A 26,980-nucleotide genomic window follows, 5' to 3' on the forward strand; every position below is an offset into this window, starting at 1 on the left:
TAAAAGTGGTTATATATTCTATATTATTATGTTAAGTACAACACATGTATTGCATTTGTTGAAGGGAAATACGATTCTTTGTTTTCCCTGAGATTAATCGTGTTTCATGAGGTTGAAACCCGAGTAAAAATTGGTTAATGGAGGCGAAACAAAAATAGTGTTTTTCTACCGCAAGGGCAATAGATGTTTTATTATACCGAAACAGGAAAAAAATAACGCAATTATGAAGGTGATCTGGATTACCCTTCATTGTTGTCGTCTGCTTCAGTCACCCGGAACTCAGGGTTTGCCACTTGCTCATTTTCTAGAGGCTCCGAATAAGGGAGATATGACCAAATGATTGATTGATTGATGGGGCTTTACGTCCTTGTTCCGGTTATAACCGATATGACCAAAGAAACTCGAGCGCGTAAAAGGTTATGTTTATTACCTTGTCATGTGATCAATATCATCCAATCAGACGTGCTGTTATATAGATCAGGCATAATGATGGTTTATACTTTGTTTTATTCAAATTTTGTTTGAAAATACATCGAAGTACATGTTTTATAGAACAGAAAAGGAAACAAAATATATAGGTATAATTATATATTATATTGAATGGGCGTCATAGATGATAACGAAAATACGGGGATAATATGGCATAGAAATGACAAAACATTCTTAATAGAAAGCTATTTTAAGCACATGCCATCGGTTTCTATCACATGACATTTCACGTATCTAGATATTTAAATATCACTGAATAACACTGAATTGAGTTTTCACCATACGCCTTACAGCTAATACAAAAAGTTACATAATAACTTTATTACCAGTTATCGTTTTTCAGCAGTAACACATACCATAATATACACACTTTATTTATTATCAATTTAAAATAAATAAGTAATCCTCTTTTTCTTTTGAATTCATAGCATGAAGACGTTTTAAATTTACTTACCTCCCCTTTTGTGGCACAATATTTAAAAGCAATTTATATTTCCAATTATTTATAGCCCCACAGCATCACCGTCCTAGAAGGACGATCCAGCTGTATGGTGCAGTACCATTTATTTTTTGCATATTGTATCAACTACCAAATTTTGAAGGTACACTCATCTGTGTGTGTGGATTTCCCACTTTCTGACACCTATTAGCATCACCTGGCCCCATGATCATGATACGATCTTAAGTCTAAAACTATCTTAAGTTTTTGCCTTAGCCAATCACAAATAACGTCACGAAAAGCGACGTCATGCGTGATTGGCTAAGCAAAAACTTAAGTCTAAAATTGTTTCATGATCCCGGGGCCATATGGTGCTGTCAAACCATAATGGATAGCACCAGCGTAAGCATAAACGTATGAGTTACGTATGAAGCATACGTTCCATACGTTGAAAATTTGTGTCCATTCACAAAACATTTTTTTGTTGGGTGGGGGGTGGGGGGGCTTGACGCATGCGAGAGTGTGACACCAGCGTGTTTGAAAAAGTGGCATACGCTTTCATACGCTGGTACTATTCGTTATGTTGTGACAGCGCCATGAGTATAGAAGGACGGAACAGTTGTATGATTCCAATTATATCGGTGCATCCCTCCCACACTCACGATCTCATACAAGAACAATGCAGCAAAATAATTCCGAAATATTTCAATTATACTGAAAAATAGACTTTATTTGCTCGTTTATGAAAAATACAAAGTAATTATTGTTTTAAAATAAAACAACGGATAAAATATGAGAAATCATTGTTAAAAAACTTTACTTTTTAGACTGCTTACGCTTCATTTTTCCGCCGAACAAGAATTTCTTTGTGTTGTCATTTACAGCATCATATCTTAAACCACTCGAAAGCTTACATTCAACTTTCTCGACGTCACTTCCGGTACGAGAGGGCATTTTACTACCAGTAAGAGATAATTCTTTTTGATCAAAACCATTTGCTGAGGTCAGAACAATCACTGGAACAACTTGCGTTTCTGGTCTAATTAAAGCGTTGTGCTCGCGTGAAGATGTTTTCTGTAAAACGACATTTTCTTTGAGTACTTTGTCACTGTTCATGTCGCCATTTTCTTCGAATTCGTTGTCACTGCCTATGTGTGTTACATTAATGATATTCTCTGATGAATATTTGCTAACCGCTCCCGGTGTTGAGCTTTTATCACCTGGAAGCTCTGTTTTCTTTATGCTGTCTTTATCATGGACATAAGTTTTCTTTCTTGATCCAGCAAAACAGCATCCTAGTAACCATTGCCAATTCATAGCAACATTTTGATTTCATCAAGAGCGTCAGGTAACATCCGTGTTTCATGAGGTACTGGCCAGACATTCCATTGTTATGACTTGTTCATATGAGGACTAGCATAAAATCGACCTGAAAAATGAATAAATTTGTCAATAATTCACATATATAGATTCGATGCAACAGTCACTGGTGTGGTACGTGATAAGTCTAGATAAATAGAACACTTCCGAGTTTCGAGCATATTAAAGCACCCTTGTCCAACTGCTCAAAAACATAAGAGAGTTCCATTGCAGTTTTTTGAGCATTCATTAATCTCCCCTTAATTTCGTGTGAGCTATAACTGAAGCGCGAAAGAGCCACGTTTCCGTGTAGGTTACTACATTTGGTAAGAGCGATATAATAATGATCGAATGTCTAGAGTTAAAACCGAAGTCTTGTTCAATTTATTTTTACACTCATGACATTGTTATTTACCCAACCCCTTCCTTTTCATACCTTTTTTATGTTACATGGATTCTTCAAGAAATCTTCATCATTATTATACAGAAACGCACTTAGAAAATCATTAATTCCGTTTTATTCTAGTGATTAATTGATGAAGTAAGTATTTCGAAATTTCGAGTTGTTATCACGAAGTTTCGAGATAGCAAGTCGAAAACCGAGGTAGTAAGTCGAAATTCGAAATAGTTATACGAAAATAAAACACCATTTAAAAAAAAAATGTTATGTAGCCAGCGTGGTCCTAATTAATGTTCCGATCATTCTCTCTTTTTACTGTTACGCAAACGCGAGATTCTTTTGGTGGACATCAAAGGCTTGTCTCATCAACAAGGTGACGCATACTGAGTCTTCAATTTTGCTATGACATATTCCAGGAGTGCAGAGAGAGCGAATGTGAACGTAACCCATGGAGTATCGAGGATGGCAATTGATATGCATTTCTTGAAACGCATTAAAACAGGTATTTGACGGATAAAAGGATATCAGGAAGCAACTTCATTACGTTTTGATATACTTCAACATCTCATCCCGACGTACTGTTAAGTAACCACATAGTTTCTTTGTGTGGTATAGGACGGGTTTACTTTCCCGTTAACACCCTTTACTTTGCCTTGGCGTGTACGATCGATACACGCATACGTAACCCTTTTCCGCCTCTAACTGAACGAGCCGCATAAAGCAATTTAGAATGAAATGTGCTAGTAGTTCGACAAAATGCTTCTGAATAGAACGGGACCAAAGTAAGTCTGAAACTAAATGTTATCCATTTTGAATTGCGAAATCAGAATTATTTCATGAATAAATATCACGATGTTGTCCTTTCATAATTGCCGTTTGTTTCAACGCCCCCTACCCAGCCCCTCCCCACTTGGGTTTCACCGCCCCCACCCCTCTCCTTGGAATTATAAGGAAGAGCACTCAAAGGAACGTATGTTTTAACATACATTTGTAGACTGGGTCGATCGTCGGCAATCAGGTAGCTCAATTGATAGAGCGTCCGTCTACAGTTCGGGAGGTCGCGGGTTCGAATCCCGGTCTACTATTACATAGTTGGGGAGCTTGCCAGCCCTTGTTCTAAGCACTGAGTGAAAACTTGGCAGAGTGATTTCCGAACCCGAGTTGTAAAAATACTGATATCTTCGGGGGCAAAGACTTAGAAAAAGTAGGGAGGAATGTAGCGGAACTGGACTGGGTCGATCGTCGGCGACAAGGTAGCTCAATGGTTAGGGCGTCCGTCTAGAGTTCGGGTGGTCCCGGGTTCGAATCCTGGTCTCCTGTTACAAAGTTCTCTTTCTCCTGTTACACATTTAATAGGAAACACCGAATGCGGAGCGGCAGAATACTCCACGTCAATATAATTTTGCAATACTAAGTTCCAAGTTCTGCTTAATTAAATTACTTTCGAATGCAATACAAGCCAGTTGGGATCACCGAGTTGAATCTTTCACTCTTGTTATTTCTGTAGCAGGTTTTAATTCTACATAGGATTAAGTTCGCCTTCTAGCTTCGAGCTACAGGGAATTTACCTTTAGCTCAGTGGTAGATCGTCCGGCTGGGAACCTGGAGATCGAGGGTTCGATCCCTGGTGGAAGCACACTATTTTATTTCCTGTTACATTACGTTTGGACAATCGTGTGTATATTTCACATAGATGTGATAATGACGGGAAAATAACATCTTAGGCCTACCTGAACAGATTCGGCTTCCAAATTAGTGGTGTCGCATCTTCTAAGCCTGGATACGCCTACACACAGAGTTATGTTTGACGCCATGCAAATCATTTATTGATGACGTCATCTCCTTATAGGCATAGAAACCATACAAGTTGACCTTGACCTAAGGCTTTGACAATGATAATAATGGCCGTGACGCCATAGTATGGTGCACATTATGACGTCACTTTATTTATCGGGGTCCATTCTCTGGACGACAACAAACATACAAAAGTCACAAAGTAGTTGTAGAGGAAGATTTTAGAATGCTAAGATCGTATTTAAGATGGGTGATGGTTCGCGGCTCCAGAAGCTGTTGATGTCGGAGGAATATTTGGAGCTTGAGGATAATGTTCTCGTAGAAGGAGCTTTCATTGAACTCGACAAGCGTGGGGACGCAATCAAGTAAGTATGGGCGAGTAAACAGCCGACGCGCAATCAAGTAAGTCAGGGCGAGTAAACAGCCGACGCGCAATGAAGTAAGTCAGGGCGATTAAACAGCCGACGCGCAATCAAGTAAGTCTTGGCGAGTAAACAGCCGACGCGCAATCAAGGAAGTCAGGGCGAGTAAACAACCGACGCGCAATCAAGTAAGTCTGGGCGAGTAAACAGCCGACGCGCGATCAAGTAAGTCTGGGCGATAAGAAAGCGTATGCAAAATCAAGTGAATCAGGGCGACAAAAAGGCGGAAGCGCTGTCCAGGAAGTCTGGGCAACAATGACAGCGAAACCTTACGACAAAAAAAACTTACTTGAAGGACTTCTTGTAACATCCGAAACGATGGCGCGGGAAAGGCATACACGAGTCACTGTACAAGACCTAGTTTATCGACTAACAATAAATCTTTTTTTTTTCTTCTGTTTTACAGCTGTAAATTTTGTACATTGGAGCCTCTTTAATCCGGAATCTTCGATACACGATATGATATACAGAAACACAAAATTCAAGGTAAACGAGAAACGATAGTCAGTAAAGCGTCCGGACAGAGTTATTTGTTCGGTTTATCGAATACGGGGTAACCAAATTCTACAAAAGTACTCTTCTTAAATTTGGCATCGCCTTAGATTTATTTCACTGTTTCCGTTTCTAGGCAGGTTTTACTGGGACTAACCAGAGACAGCTTCATAGTTGCTAAGGACGTGATTATTGATTACCGGAAGTTCCCGTCAGTTAAGTATGACGCTGATGTCGATTTAGACATTAATGATTTGGAACTTGAATGGATCATCCCTGTATGCTACATAGAAATCAGTCGAGTTCCGCATGAACATGTGCTCAACATTCTATCTCGCAATGGCCGCCATCGATACTACATGCTGACCAATATCGGCGGGAATGAGAAAAAGCAGTGGCACGTTTGGATGGAGCGAGCCAAGTACATCCAAGACGATCCATATGGCTATGTCAAACAGCTCTACAACCAATGGAATGACACTTTCGACCTGCTCGATGTGGAGGATCCAAATAAGAAAACAAATAGCAGCAGCACCTCATTTCGACAGGGAAACAGTGGTAGTAAATTGTCGCCATCTACACACCACAGGAGACGCACGCGCGCTAAGAGCATCGTGCCAGAAAATTGGCTTGAAGTGCTGGGTGTAAAGACAAGTGCGAGGAATCTCCCGACAGCACAGTCCTCTGGCGATAAAATCGAGCCCAATAACACGAGTAAGGCAAAGATTACAGATACCAAATCAAAGAAGAAAAAGAAAAATCTCCGGTTTGAACTATTTGACGCTAAATCTAGTACATGTAGTTGTTTTGGCTAAATTGGCCTAACGTTGTATCTATTTGCTCACCCAACCAAAGAGATACAATTATGAAATAAAACATTATATATTCCAATGTCCTGTGTTATTTTGTACCTTATCTTGTTATTCAAGCCTTTATATCAGAATATAGGACAGACACAACTTACCAAGAAGTAACGTTGAAGCCATTCTCGAAATTCCAATAGGAGAAACGCTCACTTACGTTCTCGGCACCACTGGAACATGTCATGACGACACCGAAGGTTCTGTTCGCGCCACCTTGTGGATGATACAAGTAGACTAATCTGATCATGTGTTGTACATCGAAAGAATCGCGCAGCACCGTAACGGTAAAAATGACTGACTTTAAAGTCTGATATCTGTAATCATCATAAGCTATGTATAAGCAGGGTTTTTTTCACGTAAAACCAATCAAACAGCTTATCGCGTTTTGTCGATTTTGTCAGGATTTCAGAGAATGCAAGATAGATTAACTCCTGGAATTTCTAGGATGCTTTTAAGTTATACCCCTGAATATAACGTATCATATTAATCTACACGCTTATTACAAAGACATAATATCTATTAGGTTTGAAAATTATTCTTTTTATATTGAAAGAAATAATAAATTTGTGTGATGTACAATTTTCTTGACTTGTATCATTTAAGACAGGGCATATTTTAAATAAAAAAAATACTTGTCGATAGAATCTCGTCGCAAACTATCCCGAAAAAACATTGAGATCACAAACTTCAAATGTGGCTACACATTATTCTATTACCTTGTCCCTACGTTACAAAACACATCGCACTCCGTCCCGGTCCATTATTAGTGATTCGCAACTAAATCCTAGATCTCTATGACTACATCCGCGTCTATTACCTGATCTCTATGACTACATCCGCTTCTATTACCTGATCTCTATGACTACATCCTTTTCTATTACCTGATCTCTATGACTACATCCGAGTCTATTACCTGATCTCTATGACTACATCCTGGTCTATTACCTGATCTCTATGACTACATCCTCGTCCATTACCTAATCTCTATGACTACATCCTCGTCTATTACCTAATCTCTATGACTACATCCTCGTCTATTACCTGATCTCTATCACTACCTCCTCGTCTATTACCTGACCTCTATGACTACATCCTCGTCTATTACCTGATCTCTATCACTACCTCCTCGTCTATTACCTGACCTCTATGACTACATCCTCGTCTATTACCTGATCTCTATGACTACATCCTGGTCTATTACCTGATCTCTATGACTACATCCTTGTCTATTACCTTATCTCTATGACTACATCCTTGTATATTACCTGATCTCTATGACTACATCCTTGTCTATTTCCTGATCTCTATGACTACATCCTCGTCTATTCCCTAATCTCTATGACTACATCCTCGTCTATTACCTGATCTCTATCACTACATCCTCGTCTATTACCTGACCTCTATGACTACATCCTCGTCTATTACCTGATCTCTATCACTACATCCTCCTCTATTACCTGACCTCTATGACTACATCCTCGTCTATTACCTGATCTCTATCACTACATCCTCCTCTATTACCTGACCTCTATGACTACATCCTCGTCTATTACCTGATCTCTATGACTACATCCTTGTCTATTCCCTGATCTCTATGACTACATCCGCGTCTATTCCCTGATCTCTATGACTACATCCGCGTCTATTCCCTGATCTCTATGACTACATCCGCGTCTATTACCTGATCTCTATCACTACATCCTCGTCTATTACCTGATCTCTATGACTACATCCGAGTCTATTACCTGATCTCTATGACTACATCCTGGTCTATTACCTGATCTCTATGACTACATCCTCGTCCATTACCTAATCTCTATGACTACATCCTCGTCTATTACCTAATCTCTATGACTACATCCTCGTCTATTACCTAATCTCTATGACTACATCCTTGTCTATTACCTTATCTCTATGACTACATCCTTGTCTATTACCTGATATCTATGACTACATCCTTGTCTATTACCTTATCTCTATGACTACATCCTTGTCTATTACCTTATCTCTATGACTACATCCTTGTATATTACCTGATCTCTATGACTACATCCTTGTCTATTACCTTATCTCTATGACTACATCCTTGTCTATTACCTTATCTCTATGACTACATCCTTGTATATTACCTGATCTCTATGACTACATCCTTGTCTATTTCCTGATCTCTATGACTACATCCTCGTCTATTCCCTAATCTCTATGACTACATCCTCGTCTATTACCTGATCTCTATCACTACCTCCTCGTCTATTACCTGACCTCTATGACTACATCCTCGTCTATTACCTGATCTCTATCACTACATCCTCCTCTATTACCTGACCTCTATGACTACATCCTCGTCTATTACCTGATCTCTATGACTACATCCGAGTCTATTACCTGATCTCTATGACTACATCCTCGTCTATTACCTGATCTCTATGACTACATCCGCGTCTATTACCTGATATCTATGACTACATCCGCATCTATTACCTGATCTCTATGACTACATCCTTGTCTATTACCTGATCTCTATTACTACATCCTTGTCTATTACCTGATCTCTACGACTACATCCTTGTCTATTACCTGATCTCTACGACTACATCCTTGTCTATTACCTGATCTCTATGTCTACATCCTTGTCTATTACCTGATCTCTATGACTACATCCTTGTCTATTACCTGATCTCTATGACTACATCCGTGTCTATTACATGATCTCTATGACTACATCCGTGTCTAGTACTCGATTCTGAAACTAGGATTTGAAAGTGGATCAAGGTCATTCATCTTAACAAACTTTGTAGCACTTCATTTCTACATGCTTCAGGCCTAATATCATCAATCAATGAAACAATGTTTAGCTCACCAGGGCCAAGTGAGCTTATTAGGTGGAGTCTGGCTTCAATTTTTTATCTTTAATCGACTTCTTCTCAATAACCAATAAGCATAATGGGACAGAGGGTTATAAAATCGCTTAAATGAATGACCTTGACCAACTTTCAAGGTTACTGGGGTCACATATGTTGAAATATTTAAACAACTTCTTCTGAATAACCAAAAGACCCAGTGTGGTAATTTTTGGTGAGTAGAGTGCTTCAATGAAGAACTACCAGGTTTGTTCAAATGAATGACATTGACATACTTTCAAGGTCACTGGGGTCAAATTATGAATAAACCTTCAACCAAATTCAACTGCATAACCAAAAGGCCCAGGGTGGTGATATTTTGTCAGTAGCATGCTGGGATGAAGGACAACAAATTTTGAATGACCTTGACCCAACTTCAAAGTCACTGGGGTTAAACATGTTAAAATCTTGAAACAAGTTCTACCAGTCGAGCATATTGCTGAAACCCTCCCCCATGTAATATCGTCCTACATAATAATAAAAAAAGATTTTAAAGCGTTCTTTTTAATTCACAAAGATAATTTAAATACAATGATTCGTTTTTCTTTAACATTTGTAACTCCAGAACAAGTTCAACAATTAAATACCATGACTGTATGAGTAACAGTTGTATACATATGTAACAGCCTTGCCGAGCTTGGCGAGGAAAAAACCTGGAAATTATACGAAAACATGATGCTAAAATTAAAAACACAATTCTAGTAAAACATAACACATGTATCTTCAATAGAACAATGGTAAAACATGATGCTAATTTGAAAACAACAAACATTTTTGACAGCTTAAGAGACTACATATGGTAAAAGCAAACAAAAACATTTAATTTTTTCAGCAAACATAACATTCAACACTAATATATATACACTTCCTATTTTTTGCAAAAAAATAAAAAAATAAATAAAAAATTGACATCTTTTTCCTGTGAATAAAATGTAAGATTTTATTTTCATTTTGATCAGTCTTACACACTAGGAATAGCAAAATATACACTGACCACATAATGTCATCAGTGTACTACTGCCAATGGGAAAAAGGTCTTTTGATAACATTGACATGTATTCAGTTAATACAGGATCTCTCAACTATCTAATCTTTATATCTTAGTGTCAGAAAATACATGCCCTGATCTGGCCATACTCATTGGAGGTTGAACACTTTGAAGGTGAAATATTATTTATTACTTATGACATTCAAATATGAATTGATTTCTGATCAAACCATTTAGTTTCCTTAACTGGTTTTCAAAAGCAATCGTACAAATATAATAATCACAATAAAAAAAATAAAAAATATATGAAAATTGAGAAAATTGTACATCCGAGATAATTTTTAGACAATATTTATATCAGATGTTTGTGAATATTACAGAAAACTTACACCTTGCTTATTATCATGTTTGTATGTATTATACAGATACCAAAATCACCTTGACCTTATTAGAGGTTGTTTCATAATAATCACTGGGCAGTCATTTGAGAGAGAAAAAAAACAACTTCTATATGTCACAAAAGATTTTAGTATTTTCTAAATCAAAAATAATATTAAAGGCAAATGAAGTCAACATAAATATCACTTACTGCAACATTTGACAACAAGAAACAGTTAATTAATAAATAACATTATGGTTTTTATTTACAAAACTTAACATACATAGAGAAGTTTATACAGATCTACACCTAGTAGATGACAAATAACAAGGCTAAGTTGATGATAACAGAGAGAGAATTGAGAAACAGGTGGACAAGAGCAGTAACGGTCAGTAATACTGGTCATTACCAGGACAGAAGTGGACGCAGGATGCGATATTCAACTCAGAACAAATCAAGTGCCCTGCACTTTCCAGAGTGAATGATGTTTTGCAAAACTAAGAAACTTAACTAACATAACAATCATAATATTTTATTTGATATATTAATGCCCATATCAAGTTTTATCTACAAAGATCTGGAGTATTTTTTAATCTGCAAATAATTTTTTTCTTTCTAAAAACTAAAAGCCTATATATCCCTTTTTCTCTTCAAAACCAAACTATTGAATATTTAGTTTAACGAGTATTTTATCCAATATTGAAGCATGCTTATACCATACATGTAATTTCAGGAAGATTGAAAAAACTTTTGCTGAGAGCTGATATTAATTTATTATTAAAATGTTTATTACATGTCAAAGTGTAACGGTTTTTAAATAGTTATATTTTCTTCTTTCAAAAGAATACAAGGAAACATAATTTTTCTTGTCAACTGTGATATGCCAGATTTCAGTTTTCTCATATTACATGACTAGAAAAAGCCTTAAGGGAACATTACTTTCTCTAGAAATCATTAATTTTCCTACATACACTTTTTTTCAATTTGCATGCATGAAATGTCAAATTTTTATACATCTTGATAAACAGTGTTCATTTTCTTTCTTTGAAAGCGCTTAATATATCAAATACAACAGATCTCTTTTATATCCTTGATTTCAGTGAAACACTTCAAAATTATATCAGTTTACCATGATTTTACTTTTGGAATCCCAAAATAAAATATTGGGGACATGTAATTCTTGAGCCAAACTTGAAATAAATTTTCAAAACAGATTTCGAAGCTGATTAGAAGGACCAATATTTTGTAACAGTAACGAACAGTAAGTTTTAATCATCCCGCTAATTAAATTAAAAACATTTACAAACCCAGCTGTTGATAACGTAAGAAAAAGAAACAAATAATTTAATAACTTAACAAGAAACAACAGAACAGGCCAGCTGATTTTGTGTACAATTACCTGCATGCACACAAAACATGAACAACTGTTGTATATACTGATGTTACTGTTGGGTACAATGGTTATGGATCCCTGTCCCCACTGCAGGCAAAACACTAGAGAGTTCCAATGTGGTTTTGATACAAAGAGTAACCTCCCCTTAATTTTGTTTCAGCTATATACATGGATATAGTGTTTTTTTGTAAAATTCTGTAGACAGGTTTGGCTGGCATCGTTGTTACATTTTAATATATTTTTTTCAAAAATATAGCTTTCTTTCAGAATTTATGACTTATAAAAACTACTGTTTACTTGGAAATTTTTGCTGCAGTTTAATTTCCGAATTATATACCCTCTGTGACGAGGGCGAATTTATCATTACAGCAAATATAAGTATACAGCATCATAGTAATTAAATGTAAAGAGTGAAATTAACACTGGGTGAAAAACTGATTTTATGGGCAAAGGGTGAATGTGATGACTGGATGAAAAGTTCTCAGTAAACTGATACTGTCATACTGATTAATTAACCCTTTCACCACTGTAGACCATAATGGACTCATCCAGATCAATGAATGACAGAGTCTACTAAAGTTACATAGGGTTGAAAGGGTTTTAAAGTTTGAAAATTAAGTTTAATAGAGCTCGTTTTGGCAGTGGTAAACAGGGATCCTCAAGGGAAAACACCTCCCAATGCACTTATACTGAATGTCACCTCAATCATGATTACAATGCTGTTAATGATTTGAACTTTGCAAGACATGAAAACGGAAACCCAAAACTGATTAATATCTATTTGAAGTCAAATCTATGTGACAAGATGTTTTCATGATATTCTTTCACAATACATGTTATTTAGCCATTAAAATGTAAAATCATATTTCACATTTTTTAATTTTCATTATTAGTGGTCATATTTTTTAAAACTCAAATATTTTTCAACCATATCACTTTCTTTTTTTAAGTGATTTGTAGAACAAAAATACTTTTTTTTTTTGCTGAACTGTTTTTTTAGACAAATTTTTACAAATTACCGTTATTGGTTGAGGCTATGTGAATCTGTAGATTTCCATGAAAAATTTACAGGGTCAAAGCATTGATTTTTTTTATCTTTTCATTTTCAAACAAATATTGTATCTTTCAAACAGACTTAGACTATTTGTCATCAAATAGCTTTGAAGAGGCAAAATTAAGTACATTTGCACAAAAGCTTGAAAACTTATGGTGTAAATTTCAAAAATTAAATATCTTTGAAATAGTTAATTTATCTTAAAATCCCATTTATATTGATGGACCTGTGAAATTGTTATTGATAACTGCAATTGTGACAACTCAAGTAGAATGTAACATAAAATAAATATACATAATTGGCTATAAGCTATTAATGATATACCTTAATAAACAACAAAGAAGTATAATTAACTACATGTTTACTATCAGTATATAACAACAACAAAATATCAATTAACAAAAAACTAAATCTATATTGTGTCCTGTAAAAAGACGCAACGTCTGAGCTCAAATTCGAATAAATTATTGGAAAAAAAAAATTAACAACAGTACATGACTAAAACACGAGTGATTAACATATTCTGACATATCAGGATTGTTAAGTACAGTTTAATATCATTTTTTAACTTATCATCGTGTTGAAGCTATCCCCAATTTAAATTGAAGCAAAAAGCATTGCAGGGGACTCCAAAATATTTTGAAGATATAATGACTTATATTCCTGTCTGATACAAAAAACAGATGATTAACCCTGAGGGCATGTGGGGAAAAAAATGGGTCAAAAGTTGTGTGGGTGGGCTTATTACCAGGCATGGGCTTATCACTGGTAAAATGTGGTAAATATCAACATAAAGCTTGGAACCCGACTTCCATAAAGGTCGAGTTTGATCATCAGCCATTTACCATAGTCGGGCTCTTACACCTAATGTGCTTACACATGTTGGTACACAATAACCTATCACTGCCTTGATTTCAAATAATTATGCATGCGCAGACGACCATTAGTTGCTCTGGTCTGACCAAAGGAAACCGGTAGGTTGTACCATAGTGGCCAGACATGCCCACCATGACTTTGTGTTTCTTTATGCGCAATACACATTACTAAAGTGAGTTTGATCGAACTTGGGTTAGACCACAGTCACTATAGTTGATGATCGAACTCACCCAAAGGCTAATGCCAACAGTGCAGAAATATATATAGATAATGATCATACTGATGATATTGAGTCTAGACACAGGTAGATATCTCAGACATGTAAGACATAAAAGATCATATTGTGTTTCAGAATAATGAGTTCTATTAATTTTCAAACAACAATTTTGAAGAAAAAAAATAGGATTTTTTTTACGAATTTACACACCTAATATTTGTTTAATATGTATACAAAGTTTCAAGAAAAAACATTTTTCAGGCAAAGAAAATGTGTTTTAAACAAGAAAATGTTAACAAATGGATGGATGGCCCACCATACCATAATACCCTATATACATCCTGTCAAAAAGAGGAAACACTGACCATCTCTTAAGGTAGGACTGAGTCTACTAAGTTGGAATATTCAAGTCCTTGACCTGTATGATGTGATTCAGGACAAGGTCAATATCTGGGACTGTCTGGCTATCCTGGTCAGTGGACTTGGCTAGCGTGGACAATGCTGTGTGACCAAACTGACCAGACATCTGACCAATACAGCCACTCTGGTCCAGAAACTGGTTGACAGAAATCATGTAGGCAGCCTGAAAATATAGAAAAATATATTTTGAAACTTTGAAGTGTTGTCAGGGACTCAATTTTTTAACCAAATAGATACTGTAAACAAGGACAAGGTGAGAGAATCTTTTAACCTTAGGTACTGTATTTACGCAGACAAGGTGACTTGATCTTTGAACCTTAGATATTGTAATATAACAGAAGGGAGACAGAATCTATGAACCTTAAGTCATTTACAAAAGGGCAGAGAGACTCAATCTTTGAACCTTGGACATCAGATATTGTATATAACGGCAGAGTCTTTCATTCCGACAGATTCTTTGAACTTTAAGATAGTGTATATACGGAAGGGGAGATTCAATCTTCGTATCTGAGATACTATAACAGCAGGGAGACAGAATCCTTGAACCTTAGATATTGTTTATAAGGGCAGGGATATAGCATCACAGAATCTTAGAACATTAGACATTGTACCTGTATATAAAACGGCAGGGAGACAGAATCCTTCAACCTTAGATATTGTGAAGGGCAGGGATACAGCATCACAGAATCTTAGAACATTAGACATTGTACCTGTATATAAAACGGCAGGGAGACAGAATCCTTGAACCTTTGATGTTGTTAAGGGCAGGGATACAGTATAACAGAATCTTAGAACATTAGACATTGTACCTGTATATAAAACGGCAGGGAGACAGAATCCTTGAACCTTAGATATTGTGTAAAGATGCATATTTATATATATATCAATTTATTTATAACATCTACCCATCTGGAGGAACACACCTCGCCCACTTAGGGTATCTATAATATTACAGCTTCTTACCTGGGAGATGGACCCAGTGTTAAAAGTAGCGGAATCAAACATGTCTTGGTACGTGTGTTGTCCAGATGAGTTTGAAGCTACACTGACTGGTCCCATCTTCAGGTATGATGCCATGTCCTGAGCTGTACTTGTGGATTTCTCTTCTCTGTCAGGGACAGTCTGGAGAGAAAGAAAAGGGTGGAAAATGCCTTGTTCGGACAGATCACCATTGTACTCTGGAACAAGCTGTGAGTGACCACAATCCTGGGCTGATGACTGGAAACAATCTGAAAATAAAAGAAAAAATTATTTGAATCTAAAATTTAAAATTTGAATTTAAAAAAGAGATGTTCTTCACTAGGCAATCATAAACAAGAGGCCCAGAGGGCCTGTATCGCTCACCTGGATAATAGAGCAACCATGGGAAATTATTCTTATTACATAAAATCCCTCCAATGGTACAGAAAAGACAGATTTTAAAGATTTAAACCTCTAATTTCCCTATTGGGCCCAGCAACTTTGCCCACAGGGGGTCCAACCCACCATTCACACAAAACTGAGTCCCCTTGGCCCAAGAATGCTCCAGACAAAATTGGGATGAAATCCCTAAATCCCTATAGTAGAAGGATTTTAAAGGTTTCTATCTCTATTTCCCCTATTGGGCCCCACCTCTCTGCCCCCAGGGGGTCCACACCCACCATTTATACAAAATTGGTTTCCCCTCATTCAATGATGCTTCAGACCAAGTATGGAAGATATATGTTCATTCCTACAGAAGAAGGATTTTAAAGAACTTGCTATATTTCTCCTATTTGGCCCCGCCCCTCAGGCCCTTAGGGGAGCAGACCCACCATTATACGAAATTGTTCCTTCACATAAGGATGCTTCAGACCAAATATGGAACAAATCCTTTCATTCCTACTAAGAAGAATGAATTGAAAGAATTTGCTATATTTCCCCTATTGAGCCTCAGGCCCCTGGAGGGCCAGACCCATGGTTTATACAAAATTGGTTCCCCTACACCCAAGGATGCTTCAGACCAAATATGGAGCAAATCCTTTTACTCCTGCAGAAGAAGAAGGATTTTAAAGAAGTTTCAATATTTCCCCTATTGGACCCCACCCCTTAGGCCCCTGGGGGACCAGACCAATGGTTGATTAAAATTGGTTCCCCTTCACGCAAGGATGCTTCAGACCAAATATGGAACAACAGGATTTTAAAGAATTTGCTATATTTCCCCTATTGGGCCCGCCCCTCAGCCACCAGGGGGGCCAGACCCACCATTTATACAATATGTGTTTCCCTTCCCCCAAGGATACTTCTGACTAAATTTGGTCAAAATCTGCTCAGTCGGTCATGACTAGTAGCGAATTTTAGGGAAAGTTGACGGACCAGGTGAGCTAAAAACCTTTCTAATTGGTTGTGACATGACAGGAGTTTGTTCTATAATTAATTTGACTGCATGTGTTACATTCCAGATCATACACATGGTTTATGAATCATGAAGAATGGGTTGTGACCTTGATATGACCTTGATATGACCTTGACATTTTACCTATAATTGGAATAAATGATTCTGACACTACCTTCACCTTCAGAATCTGACCTGGACCTGACCTTGAGGATCTACAAATGTATTAATATTGGAATGAAAGCTTTGTGACCTTGAGTTTTTTTTACCTATGATTGGTTCAAGTTCAAGGTCCAACAGGTCATCTGAGAGGTCACTGAGTGCAGATGTACTGGATTGTGTGTCAAGGGCAGCCATAGCAACAAAGGTTTCACGTGAAGCTGGCGACATATTTTTCCACATCTGAGCCACGCGACTCGCTGTCTCCGGTGTTTCTGGACACTCGGCAGCCATTTGTTGGTAAAACTGGAAGTACCTGTCAACACAACAACATTTGCTGACGTTCATTTATATTCAACCATCTCAAATTTTGATAAAATTGGTATTTTGATTAAAAATCTTCTGATTCATAAACATTACTCACAATGTTAATTTGTTAGCTTTGACAATTATTCTACCAACAAAATTTCAGATTTATTCCATACAATTCCAATATTAAATGAATTTTTCTCCCAAAACAAGGAAACTTACAATAAGGGTTAAAACATATACAAGACCTATGAATAACCTTCCTTTAAAATACAAATTATTCACTTTTGGTTTAAAATAATTCAGATTTTTTAAAGATTGATATGAAAAGAGACTACAAACAATTTGTTTTTTTCAATAATGCAATGGCAGTGTAAATCAACAGAAGTTTAAATGTCATGTTTATAATTAAGATTACTGAAGACAGATAAAGGTATTTTACAACATTTATGAAACAAGTTATTTCAACTTATATAAATCACTCTTGTTGGCCCGGATGGAAGCACGCATAGGGTCTTAATGTGGGAGGAAACCGGAGTACCCAGGGAAAACCCACGTGGTCGGGCAGGTGACCCTTTACATCTTCACGTCCGAACGGGGAATCGAACCCCGGTCTCCTTGGTGAAAGGCGAGTGCGCTATCCACTGCACCACCCGACCACCCAAAAGAAGGGAACTATAACTGAAGTGTGTGTAATTCTTCTATCAAATGGGGAAAGAGACAGTCATCCTCGATACTCCAGGGGTACCGCTCACCTATGCTATCTGCACCCCTGGAATATGTCATTTAGATGATGCCATTATATCCCTCACTGAAGGCAGGCAAACTCGAAAATTAATTTGGGCCTCGTTATCAATATCATATACTCACCCGTCAAAGTCCTGACAACAGTTGATGTCTGTGCTTTCAAACACTCCAGTGATGAATGGAGTCTCTGTCACCAACTTCTTTTCTGGTGTGGGAAAGCTCCTTTAGTTGAAACAAACAAAATTAAAAAGCTGAAAATGTCATCAGATTTAATCTAATATTCTCTTGGTCCAGTGTCAGAGGCTGCATAAAGAATTTTAACAAAATCTTTTCCCCAGATGGACCATAGGGTTAAAAAAGTGGTCGACCTTTATAGAAATAAAAACAATGTGAATGCAACAAAGAGGCTGGCTTTATAGAAACATAAAGATTGCAACAAACTATTTTTTTTTTACCTGTTGTTGCGCTGCAGCTAGCTGCAAACTTATTGAAAAATTTCTGTCATCATTTTTTTTTTTGCAATTACTTTGCATCAAAAGCTGAACACTAATGCAAGACTTTCACACAAACTACAGCAAACAGGGCTGCGGTACTTCAATGCCTGTCTTTGTGATTACCACTTTGAAGATGGAATATAACATAATAAAGCTTGGTATGCAATACAAACTACAGATTACATCCGGCATTGAACTTTTTGTGCTAATGAATTTTTTAGAGCTCATTTCTTAACTTACTTCTCCAGCTGTCTGCGACATCTGCGAGCCTGACGAGGCTCCCCTTCACTTGGGTGATGAGTATGCGAAGATCTGGATCTAAAATGAAATGGATAAACTGTGAGCGAGCTCAAAAAGATATATTTCACACTTGCTGAAATTCAAAATTTCAAGGGCCATAGCTCCAGAAAATTCCTATATACCCCCTAAAATTTGTTTGCACTTAAATATTAATTTAGTTCAGGGTGTTGATTAATCTGAAAGGCCAGTGTATAGTATATGTAACTTCTTTTTTCCATTTGATAATATATGAAGCAAGCTTTTAAAAAAAACTTGAATGTTTTCTGTACTTCAGGCATGCAACTGTAATAATTTTAATATGGTTTCCATTTTTTTTATATATACTTTTTGCTTTGATCTCTCCCTGTAGTGTTTTGTATCCTTTGCTATACCCATCATCAAAATTACTATAAACAGAGTGGGATAATGCAGCGAGTGTTTAGTAGGAAAGCTGCAGAAGTCAACAGACAAATTTTGAAAATAAACCATTTATTGAGTAATACTGTGCTACATGTGTATATATTTTACCTCAAACTTGATATTAAAATGCACTTTAAGTCTGAACGTGCATATTGCTTCCATGACCTCTGCCGTTATCAATTCATGATTATGCTTATACAACTTGTTTTTAAAATACACATGGAAATTACCTGTGTACCAGAGACAGGTTTTTAACGTGTTTACAAGTGACCTCATATGCTGGCGTTTACCTGTGAGTCTGTCCTCGAGGCTTGTTTGTCCCTCTACCTTGCACATTCTCTTTACACTTTCTTCCTTTTTCTTTAGCATGATGAGGTGTACTACACAGAAAAAGACGTTATATTTGAAAATTCAAAATCTGAACATACAGATTTCCTTTAACAAATCATCAAGTTTTACATTCGTTTTCATGTACATGTTATCATAATATGTACTAAGTATACTATCAAATTGACAAAAATCAGTGAGCTAACTTAGACAAGAGTAAGGTGAACGAAGATTTCAAACAAAGGGGCATAACTCCATAAATTTGGAAGTTAGCTCGGATTTATATACATGCATGCATGTACATTATTCATATCTCCTTGATGTAACGATTTTGTGTACCATATATCATATGATTCGGTGCAGTACTTAGGGAGGAGTAGAGTGCAAAATATATCTATTAAACAAAGGGGCATAACTCCATATAAAGGAGAGAGAACTCAAATTTCTGTACTTACTTCACATCCCCTGGATGTAAGTGTGATGTGTACCAAGTATAATAATAATAATAATAACATACAACATAAGCCACTCTAAAGGGCTTTACAGTACATAGATATTCAATAAATACAATTAGCATATACATTAATTAATTCAATTTTTGAGGAATTTGCAGGAGCTGCATTATCAGGCGCTAACTACTAGTCCTATGCCACCTGGCTAATATCTCCCTATGTGTGTATGCCTGCATGTGTGCTGGAGATGTATTGTGTTCTGTTTGTAGTGGAACCGTGCTTCCAATGGCATCTTTTAAAGTGCCACCTCACTTGAATGCTACAGCACAGATACCGCAACATCCACCCCAGACCATTTTATACTCCACCTGGGTTGTTGGAGTTGTGTGGGCAGGAGAAAAAAACTTTCTCTGATATTCCATGCATACGACGACTTCGAGGATCGAACCCCGGCTGTCTGCGTGGAAGGACAAAGTGTTAACCACTAGACCAATCCGCCCATCATTTAAATTGATGCAGTACTTTCTTCAGAGTAGTGCAAACTATGCTTTTTATACAAAGGGGAATAGCTTCATAAGGAGGTAACTCCAATTATGTACTTCATTCATTCACATCCTCTCAACATTTTAAAGTTACTTAACTAACATCAGCCCAATGTAAGGGTTTTGTAAACAAAGTTTTGTGTAGACAACTTGAACTTGTAAATGGTGTTTCATGTACTCAAAAATGTTTCAAACCTACTTTTGATTAGTTCAAACCTACTTTTGATTGGTTCAAACCTACTTTTCATTGGGCTGGTGTCCATCATCTAAGTCCATGAGATCCATAGACTCTGTACACAACAGTTTTGCGGTGTCCAGAGGGCTAAATAACAGGTCCGGCGCCATACAAATCTCATCTCTTGGTGGGCTATCCTAAGAGAGGAAAATTGTGACTTATTTGTATAAGAGAGGAAAATTGTGACTTATTTGTATAGAGTTTAAGCCTTAAATATTATTTTAATATTTCCTTTGTATTTTCCAATAGTTACTCTAGACAAGATAGAGGTCGGAAGTAACTGATGAAATAGAGGTCAGAAGTGACTGGTGAAACAGAGGTCAGAGGTCAGTAGTAACTGATGAAACAGAGGTCAAAAGTGACTGATAAGGTAGAGGTCGGAAGTGACTGTTGAAACATAGGTCAGAGGTCAATAGTAACTGATGAAATAGAGGTCAGAAGTGACGGTTGAAACAGAGGTCAAAGGTCAGTAGTAACTGAAGAAACAGAAGTCAAAAGTGACTGTTGAAACAGAGGTCAAAAGTGTCTGATCAGAAAGAGGTTGCAAGTCACTACATGATGAGACAGACTGGAAAGTGGCTATGTGACGATTGAGGTCAAGCAACCAATAATACAGATTGAAATGTATGGAGTATTTGTACAGCATTCGGAAGTGATAAATGATACAGAGGTCCGATGTACCTGATGATATGGGTCAGACGTGAATTTCAGAGGCTGGACATGACTGTCGATGATATGCGTAATTATACAGCTCTTAGAAGTGATCAATGAGAGAGAGTTTGGGAGTGACTGATAAATGACAGAGGTTGGACGTGACTGTTGATGATATATAGCACATAGAAGCGATATAACGATACAGAGATTGGGATTGACAGCGACACCTACTTGTGGATGGTTGTCCGAGCTGAGAGCTGTGAAGGGAGATTTCTGTGGTGGGTTGGATCTAGGCGTCCCTGGTGTTACTGGTACTACATCAGGCAGTTTGACAGGTGTAAATCCACTGTGCGTCTCAAAAAGTCGCTGTAAAATGGAACTTACTGGTAAATGTTCATTGATCCATGTCCATATTGGATATATTTATGCATTTTGACATGTGGAAAGTATCTGAAGGTTTTTATGGTAAAAGTAAAGTTTCTACTGTGAATGATATCACCTTTTTCATTACTTTTCGTAGACTGACCTGACCAATCAGATTATCTGATAAGAGTAGCATTTACTTGTGAAAATACAAAAAAGCTGTATTTTGACCTCAAATATATAGGCATAATAAACCCCGAAAATGAAGTGTATTCAGATTCTTTTATTTTGCCTTACTTGTTTTGTTGACCTAGCAGGTGTCCTTGACCTGGAGGTCGAGTCCCGTCCTCGTTTCCTGTTCTGTACTGGTGTTCTCTCCCGGCTATGGAAGCTAGCATGCTCTACGGTCTCATGGTGACCCTGGTGGTAGAAATTCTCTGAAGTAAAGCTGCTGTAGTTCTCAAAAATGTTGGAATGTTCAGGGGACACAACTCTGTCACGTCGATATTGATAATTTTGCCTCCTACTTGGTCTACCTCTTCGCGCTTTTACTGGTGTCCTTGGAGGCAACGTCTCACGTTCCTGAGTGTCAAGCAAATCTGTCTGGCCATTAAGAGTTTCCTGTCTGGTTCGATCAGTGTATGTGGGTACTACTCTGGAATCTGGTGACAGAATTCGGTGTTTCAAATATGTCCCATCTTCTTCACTGGTTTCTTTATTCTGGGTCTATTACAAATTATAAACAAGTAATAAATAATTTTAAAGGTTTCATAATAGGCTATGATTAAATCAAACAAGAAATGTACTGTAACTTGCCAAATAATCTAGCTTGCACGAAAAAGGTGGCTAAGCATACCTCCCATGAAAATAGTTAAAATAAAAAATAAATTGTCAATGCAAATAACCAAGTAATGATCATGCGTACCAAGTTTTGTTAGTACTACTGGTTTTCCCCAAAGGTGTTTGAGATATTAAATTTGGGAGTTGTGACCTTGAATATAGGTCAAGGTCATTTCTTTTCATTAACTTTGTAACATCCCATACCAATCAGTTACTACTCCAATATCATGAATCTAGGCCTTAATTTTTCATAAAAAAAAATGACCTTTGACCTTGAATATAGCTCAATGTTATTTTCTCCCAATTGTTTATCAGGTTTTGGCCCAGGAAGCTACCAGCCAGATACTTAAAAATTGACACTACACCTTATATTGGTTAATTGTGATGAGTTAAAACTACAGAAGACCTAATGATGAGGCTTAGATTGGATGAACGGACAAATTGGTAGTGCTATATATGCTCCCCAGTTTCATGACAGATGCATAAAAAATTAGGTTTCACCCACATTATAATGTAAATGATATGCTTGCACGATCTAGGCCTGGAATCATTATATTATATCTAGAAGTATAACACTGCTAATAAGGCAGGGATATTCCTGGAGGGGGGCCCTCATGGGCCCATCGACCCCTCAAAACTGAAATTGACCCTTCCATGTTCCACATTTCTCTTGATTTTACATAGAATTGCCCCTCTTTATTTTGATATTGACTAAAAATTGCTAAAATGGCCCAATGCTCTCAAATTCCAGGATTTTCCCTGATAAGGTATACCAGTTTGTCAGTCAATAACGGACCTCACAGAACTCGTTGCTGTTCGAAGAACTGAGGAACTCTTGGAGACAGTCGAGCGGAACCACTGACAAGTTACACATGGACGACCTCAGGTCAATCAAGCCCAGCTCAAGATCAGATGGGATGTTACTCTTTTTACGCTGGCTACAGTTTCTGTAACATGAAAATTCATCAATGCAATAAAACCAAGCAAATTTGTGGAATTTATATCCCCCGCTTGCACCTTCCTGACATTGTAGCTAGGTTAACATTATTGAGGTTAGGTTTAAACATGTGAGTATTGTGCTGTCGAGACATAACGTATAGCTTGAAAAGAAAAAGCCCTATACCTCATTGATTATCCGTAAATATGCACAAATCACATCGGTTGGCAAACTTAGCATGAGTTGAATGTGCATAAGGAATTTGGTTGAAACATAAAGTCCGCTGAAAGTGGTCATCGTACTTGGCCAAGCCCTTAAGGCATTTAACCCTGTGACCAAGTTTGAAGAAAATTGGTTAACATTTGTTGTAGTTATTGCATGGACAAGAAGCGCCGCAGATAATGACGTTTTTCATTATTCAAGGGGCCATAACTCCGCCAAATAAAGTCTGCTGCTGAAAATGGACATCAAACTTAGCTGAACCATTAAGGCATGTAGCCCTGTGACCAAGTTTGAAGAAAATCGGTTAACATTTGTTCTAGTTATTGCACGGAAACGAAGCGTGACAGACAAACAGACAGTCCCCAATTGATATCCCCCGTTTCGGTGAAAGCGGGGGATAAAATTATATATTCTAGTCACTCAAACATGGCAAACCTTACTATTTAATCCAAATGCAGGACAGGATTTCATAAATTTAGAAAGTATAATGATTACCATTAATTTATTGGTCATAAGAGAGTCTTAGAGACATGGAAAATCTTTAAAAAAAATCAGTTTTTCGGGAAAAAAATACTAATTCATGTCCACAAGTAGATTTGTTCTGTATGTATTGAATGCAAAAAGAAAATGTGTTTTACTTGCCTGTGGGACCAGAAAAGAATTATAGTGACAAAATGATACATTGATGAATGATAAAGATCTCAACCCCAATGCAATATGGGCATTTGGTTTTCTTCCTTAAATGGACTTAAAGGGACATCACGTGAAAAGGCGTTTTTTTTTTTAATGAATNTCTGATAAATAAAGAAAATCAGGTTTTTTTTAATTTTCATTTGCAAAGAAACTTTTTTTATAGAAACAAGTTATGGTGAAATATTGCATTATTTTCTTTCTCATAATGTAAGTGTTTTTTAATATATAAATTTTTTAAATTCTTAATTATATGTTTATCAACGAGATATTTTCCGAACAATTCCCTGTAAAAAACACTTGGTGTTCCTGTCTTTGTCAATAGCATGTATGATTATTGTACTCAAAATACATGCAAGCCATGGAGTAATTGATTTCACAAGGGAGCCAATGACAGAAGAGTTGCAGTGATTTATCTACCTTTTACTAATAAATTCTGATAAGCAGCGACTCATTCTATGTCAAATTAATGAATTTTGAAAAAAAATGTGAATTGAAATTTTGAAAAAAAAAACGTGAATATTTCATGCACGAATCCTGGTAGGACCAGATAAATAAAACATTGAATTTATGATCGTTACGGCCGTTTTAATTTAATGAATTAATTAGCGAAGTGCAAGTGCCTATAACCTGGGCAAATGTTTTCCCGCTTCAAAAAATAGCTGTGATCAGGGAGTCTTCTTCACTAACTTCGTTGATATTTCGCAAATTAATGCGACACATTCATACTTACTGCAAGTAGAGGTTTTCCTGCTTGTTTGAGAATTCTTTTCGTATATCTTCTATTTTTGCTTCTGCAAAGCCAAAATCTGTCTGCATTATCAAAGACTTTCCCCTTGCTTTTGCTGCAAAAATATGTTTTAAACTTTACAACAAAATTTTGGAAAAGCAATGACATTTAGTGTTAGAGAAAAATAAGACACTGGTTATCACATATTGAAGAGCAATGAATTGTTGTGCGATACATTTTATGTAACGAGGGGGCTGAATGGAGCGGAGGTTCACATCACTGAACAATTTGTTTTCTGCAGTGAACTATTCATCACTAAGGGTCAAGTACCCAATTGACATGGATTTTCTTAATTACCTGGTAATAAGAAAGTGGAGAATGCAACAAATTGGAGGAAAGAGTTCTGCTATGTTGTAACTTGTATACAATCTATACTATATAAACAATATACCTTTTTGTTCCAATAGGTCTCTGAACTTATTTTCTATATTCACAATGTGGTTCTCTGTCTCCTGGAGGATCAGAGCCTGGACAATGATACAAAAAAATATGGTAAATTCAGCTTCAGACCGAGTGGCATATATCAAAGTTATAAATTTATTCTTAGAGCCAGTTATATTTTACTTAAGCCCGAGTTTCCACTGGCGAGAGGAAACTCGGGCTAGTTTTACTTTTGCGAGTGAAATCTAAATCTTGATCTTCAACACCAAAAATAGAAAATTTCAATAAGGACATCTAATCTAAAAGGCATTTTTACCTGGAACTTGACGACAAGTATGTATATTTTGACTGACTCAGCACTAATTATTAATATTTGATACCATCCCCATCTGAGCTTGAAGCAGGGACAAAAAACTGTCTTGTACATTAAGTAAAACTGTCTGCGTGAGAACAAATTTTAATTTTGATCTTAATTTTTTTTCAATCTTATTTCTCTGCAAAATTCCCATATTATATACTTTTGATATTTTGCGCTTCGGCATCTTTTCTCTGTTGGGTATGATGTTCTTAAGGGTCTCGTAACAGGTTGCCACACTTGCACGCCACTTGGCATCGGACTGACGACGTCGTACTCTCATCTGGAATGTTTCTCCTCTTGGCATCACTAGGAGAAAAAGGAAAAAGGAGTTTTGTTTTTGTATAAATTTCGTTATGGCTTATCGATAATTTCATATTTGCCCCCCCCCCCAATAAAAAAATGGGAAGGGGTGGGGGTATGATCTACTCTATCAGGTGATTAACATGTAACAGTTACGTCATTCATTTGTTGACAGATCTTATTAATTTTCTTCTTCCCTCACTCCTGTTCCAGTTACCTCTATCATAGAACTTGAAACAAGTTTCAAAATACGTCAATGTTGGTACTTTAAGGCCTAGTGCCAGTCCAAAAAGGCCTAATCTGTGCCGCATGCATGCTTCTTGTTCCTGTCAACATCTCAATATCGGCATTGATGTTGTCAGTTCAGGAACGTGCACGTGCGTCAGTCATGTCGACCTGCAGAATGATAGGTCTAATGACATGAAAATAAGACAAAAATATTAACGTTAACTTACCGTTATATATCATCTGACGGATATCATTCAAATGTTTAAATGTATACCACACGTAATGTTTGAATTTGAATCACAACCAAACTTGTTGAAAGTCGAGAGAAGTGGATTTATTTTTTTGATAGAAAACCGCCTACTGAGCTAAAACAGAATAGGTAATATGGCCTTTATAATGATAAATGTCTGAAATA

General features: G+C 36.8%; 2 protein-coding genes across 2 annotated transcripts; one reads left to right on the plus strand and one right to left on the minus strand.

The window, feature by feature from the left end:
* Nucleotides 1–4,601: 4,601 nt before the first annotated feature.
* LOC110445444 lies at nt 4,602–6,280 on the plus strand. Its single transcript, XM_021490083.1, has 2 exons — nt 4,602–4,846; nt 5,532–6,280. Exons 1-2 carry the CDS (start codon nt 4,728–4,730, stop codon nt 6,208–6,210), a joined length of 798 nt encoding a protein of 265 aa, XP_021345758.1. The 5' UTR covers nt 4,602–4,727; the 3' UTR covers nt 6,211–6,280.
* Nucleotides 6,281–14,304: 8,024 nt separating this feature from the next.
* On the minus strand, nt 14,305–26,614 carry LOC110445445. The gene is made up of 14 exons (XM_021490084.1): nt 26,555–26,614; nt 26,198–26,343; nt 25,690–25,765; nt 25,242–25,353; nt 23,456–23,606; nt 22,117–22,545; nt 21,688–21,822; nt 20,809–20,939; nt 19,537–19,626; nt 18,788–18,865; nt 18,177–18,275; nt 17,108–17,313; nt 15,449–15,714; nt 14,305–14,648 (listed from the first exon to the last, which is right to left on the minus strand). Exons 2-14 carry the CDS (start codon nt 26,339–26,341, stop codon nt 14,457–14,459), a joined length of 2,109 nt encoding a protein of 702 aa, XP_021345759.1. The 5' UTR covers nt 26,342–26,343; nt 26,555–26,614; the 3' UTR covers nt 14,305–14,456.
* Nucleotides 26,615–26,980: the final 366 nt, after the last annotated feature.

This window comes from Mizuhopecten yessoensis, unplaced genomic scaffold (genome assembly GCF_002113885.1).
Source record: "Mizuhopecten yessoensis strain PY_sf001 unplaced genomic scaffold, ASM211388v2 scaffold2307, whole genome shotgun sequence".
NCBI lineage: Eukaryota > Metazoa > Mollusca > Bivalvia > Pectinida > Pectinidae > Mizuhopecten > Mizuhopecten yessoensis.